Here is a 3,619-nt window from a genome sequence, read left to right on the forward strand (position 1 = left end):
ATATAGAAGTAAGTGTATATAAGGGACTGTTTCTAAAAATGGAAAGAGGTGAACGGGGCCACTGTGTTTGATTCAGTACGAGTGATATCTCAGCAAACAAAAAAGATAGGAGGTTCAAATTTTATATTCTAGCTTGTCAATATCAGTAATTTGAGTTTCTAATTCATACAAAAGTATAGACTTCGTATTTTGAGATTACAAACATCTAATTTGAACCAGTGCTGCATTCAACATACCACTTAACACACAAAAATCACTTTTTAGATGTGTTTTTTTAATATTTACTTTTCAATTAAGAAATTGAATAAAGCATAATATAAGCATTTGAATTATAATCTACAGTTTGATACCAAACTTAATAACATAAATTCATAAAATAGTAGTTCAATAAAATTTTGAATGCAAGTCAACAAATGCAATGACATGGCCTTTAACCTGTGACCCATCTGGAAAAGGTTAATAACTTAATTTAGTGGATGGGATAGTCTAGATGGACCAACCACGTCTTTGTTGTCCTTAAATGTTATCTACATGACAGTAGTTGTAATTTTTTGTTTTTTATCAAAAATGGTATGGTTTAATGTCAGATGGCACCAAACTATTCATAACAAATAGTAGCTATTTTGTGACACTATAATTCCAGAAGCTATCAACTGTTAACAATAGATATTTTTATGGCATTAATTACTACCTCATTGACAAAAAGGTCTATATTCTGTTGAGTTTGTGGTACCCATTGTCGAATAATTGCAAATATCTCAGCTATGCTAGTTGGTTCTCCACGAAGAAGCTCCAAACACCCAGGACAGCTAGGGTCAAAGAAAGGGAGGTTTAACTGTTGACATGTCCTACACAATGGAGAATCAGATGCTGGATGGGTAACTGGATAATCCCTTTGTGCTACAGAAGATTCCTCTTTCCTTTGATTAGGTGGAAGTTCTTCGGTGTGTGTATGCGTCATAGTTAAACCTCAAAGTATTTCACCTAAAGAAACAATAAAATAAAAACATTTCTACAAATATTCTTCTTAGACTATACAACATTTATAATATTCTTTACCCTATTTTGATGTAACTTATTACAAACACATTAAATCTATTGCTACAGGCATCCTTTACTGTGCATGTCAAGAGGTTTTTAATGAGTTACATTCAAAATTTAAACTACTTTTTGTTCAAGTTATACAAATTAGTAGAGCATAAAACTGTAGTAAATAATCCATATTTTAATAGTATACAAGTTAAGTTCTTAATTTTATAAGGCAATATTGGAAAAAATTTCGAATTTCCCCTAATGTGAGAAATGACAGTTTTTCTCTAGGCATCCCCTTTTCTCTTATTTACTTACCACCCCCTTCTAAGAAGTACGAAATTTGATGTAAATTACTCAGTATAATATTGTAATTGTCATAAACATCAATCTTGTTTGATTACAAAGCCACCAAAAAGAAAAATCAGGCCCCTCTTGCCACACTCAATAGAAAGCCGAATGAAGTATTATATTACGTGGTTTTCTGAACAGAGCATTATCATTTTTTCTTTCAGAACAAGCATGGGAAACAGATCGACTAGCTTGGATGAATTTTGTAATTTTGTCGCATAGTTAGAAAGTCAGAAAATTTGTGAGAGGTATGGGAAATTATCTGATTTTTGCATATTATTATTGTATGTTCTTTGGTGCATTTTTTAATTAAAAATTCTTTAGTGCACTACCTTTCATTAGTATAAAAAAAGTAGGGTTAAATGTCATGGACAGTCAATAGCAAAAAAAGAATGCCCAGGACAAACAAGAAACAAAATGCTTACATGTGTAATCTTTATTTATTATTATATATAAATATATATATATATATATATATATATATACATATTATATATGTAAAAAATTTACTAAGACTTCTTCTGGTGGACTCAGTTCAGTTTGTTTGCCAATTCAACTTTGTTGTTCACACTGTTTTCCAAATGAGCCAAATCATAGCGAGCAAGTACAAAAAAGCCCCATTGTGAACAGACCCTAAAAAAACTTATTGTAAACATTACATCATTCTCATATGAAAAAAAAAATCTAAACCAAAGTAGTTACATTTATTAAAGGAACATGAACTTTGAATTACAGAAAATAAAAAAAAATTGTATTTACATACATAACAGACAAATTTAACAAGATTCCACATACTTCTCATATTTTGAAAAACACTACAATAATCAACATTATGACAACAGGATTTAAGTTCATGATGGGTATATTTTAACAAAAGGAAGAACCATTACATTTAGGCACATGTAACACAGACAGTACCCTTGTTCCTAAAAAAGAACTGTGATGTGCATAGTAAGTTAAGTTATATAAAGTTGCTTTACATTACACTCAGTAAGTGCACTGTACCATTGTTACAAATATTACCACTGCACGAAACTATGTGTCAATAATAAGCATTAAGATTATTTGTAAACCAAAAAGTAAGCATATGCCCATTTATTTCTCATACAGATCTGACAGGATATTATCAGTTTAATTTTTTTTATGCAATTATTGGTTGTTTATAAGAGCAGTAAGAGATGATCATGTACAACTGAGTTGCCTTCTGTTGTTCTTATCCATCCTTGTGGATTTATGTAGTGTTTCTTTTCTTAACTTAAGAACAAATATGTACAATATCAAGTATGACATTTTGGTCTGATACTCTTAACAATAATTTTGTTGATCTAATTTTATTTATTTAGATAAAACCTTACTATACTTTTTTATAATTAGAAGCTTTTGATTATTGTATGCTAGGCCTTTTTTTTATTTGTAACACAGTCCCTCAATTTATCCACTTCAGAATACTTTTAGCTAGTATGTAAAATGCTGTAAAAAATACATTCCACTGAAACTATTTTGAGCAAATAAAAATAGTACAACCTTTATTTGTATCTTTTCACATTTTTATTAGCCATCCAATCTTTCTCTCATAATATTTAGCTAGAAGGAAAAGCTCACAAAGTGCTTATATGATATGTTCGTAGCACTCAAAACTATTAAGGTTTTAAATTTCATAAAATTTTAAAAGGGACAAAAAAGGAGCTTATTAGCCCATCAAAGATGTCCTTTCCAGCTCCCAACTAAAACCACCCCTTACTACTTATGTATTCATCCAATCTTTCCTTGAACTAAGTTAAATTTTCTGCCTCCACCACCATTGAAGGCAGCTCATTCCAAAAGCCAACCACCCTCTTTGGAAAGTAGTACTGTCTAAACTACAGACAATTCCTATGCTGCCAATTTATGCCCCCTTGTCCTATTGTTTTCAATGCTAAACACAAAAAAGTTGGATGAATCTATATTATCAATACCCTTACTAATCTTAAACACTTCAATCAAATCCCCTCTGACCCTTCTCCTCTCCAGAGAAATCAAATTAAGAGATTTTAGTCTCTCCTCATAGCAAAATCCCAACATCCCACGTATCATCCTAGTGGCTCTTCTCTGAACCTTCTCCAAGAATTCAATGTCCTTGAGGAGGGGAGCTCAAAACTGTACATAATACTCTAAATGAGGCCTTACAAGTGATCTATACAGTGAAACAATAATATCCCTAGTCTTATATTCAATATTTCTATAGATGCTACCCAAAATC

At 31.1% G+C, this 3,619-nt stretch overlaps 1 protein-coding gene across 1 annotated transcript in view; it reads right to left on the reverse strand.

Annotated features, from left to right (window-relative positions):
* Positions 1 to 3,619, reverse strand: part of LOC106470374 (CAP-Gly domain-containing linker protein 4-like) — a 70,627-nt gene that overhangs the window by 65,139 nt on the left and 1,869 nt on the right. The window contains exon 2 of the mRNA XM_013930922.2: positions 692 to 984. Coding sequence (XP_013786376.2) covers positions 692 to 961 — 270 coding nt within the window. The 5' untranslated portion in view covers positions 962 to 984. The remainder of the gene's footprint in view (positions 1 to 691; positions 985 to 3,619) is intronic.

Source organism: Limulus polyphemus, unplaced genomic scaffold, assembly GCF_000517525.1.
Source record: "Limulus polyphemus unplaced genomic scaffold, Limulus_polyphemus-2.1.2 Scaffold3971, whole genome shotgun sequence".
In the NCBI taxonomy this organism is placed as follows: Eukaryota; Metazoa; Arthropoda; class Merostomata; order Xiphosura; family Limulidae; genus Limulus; species Limulus polyphemus.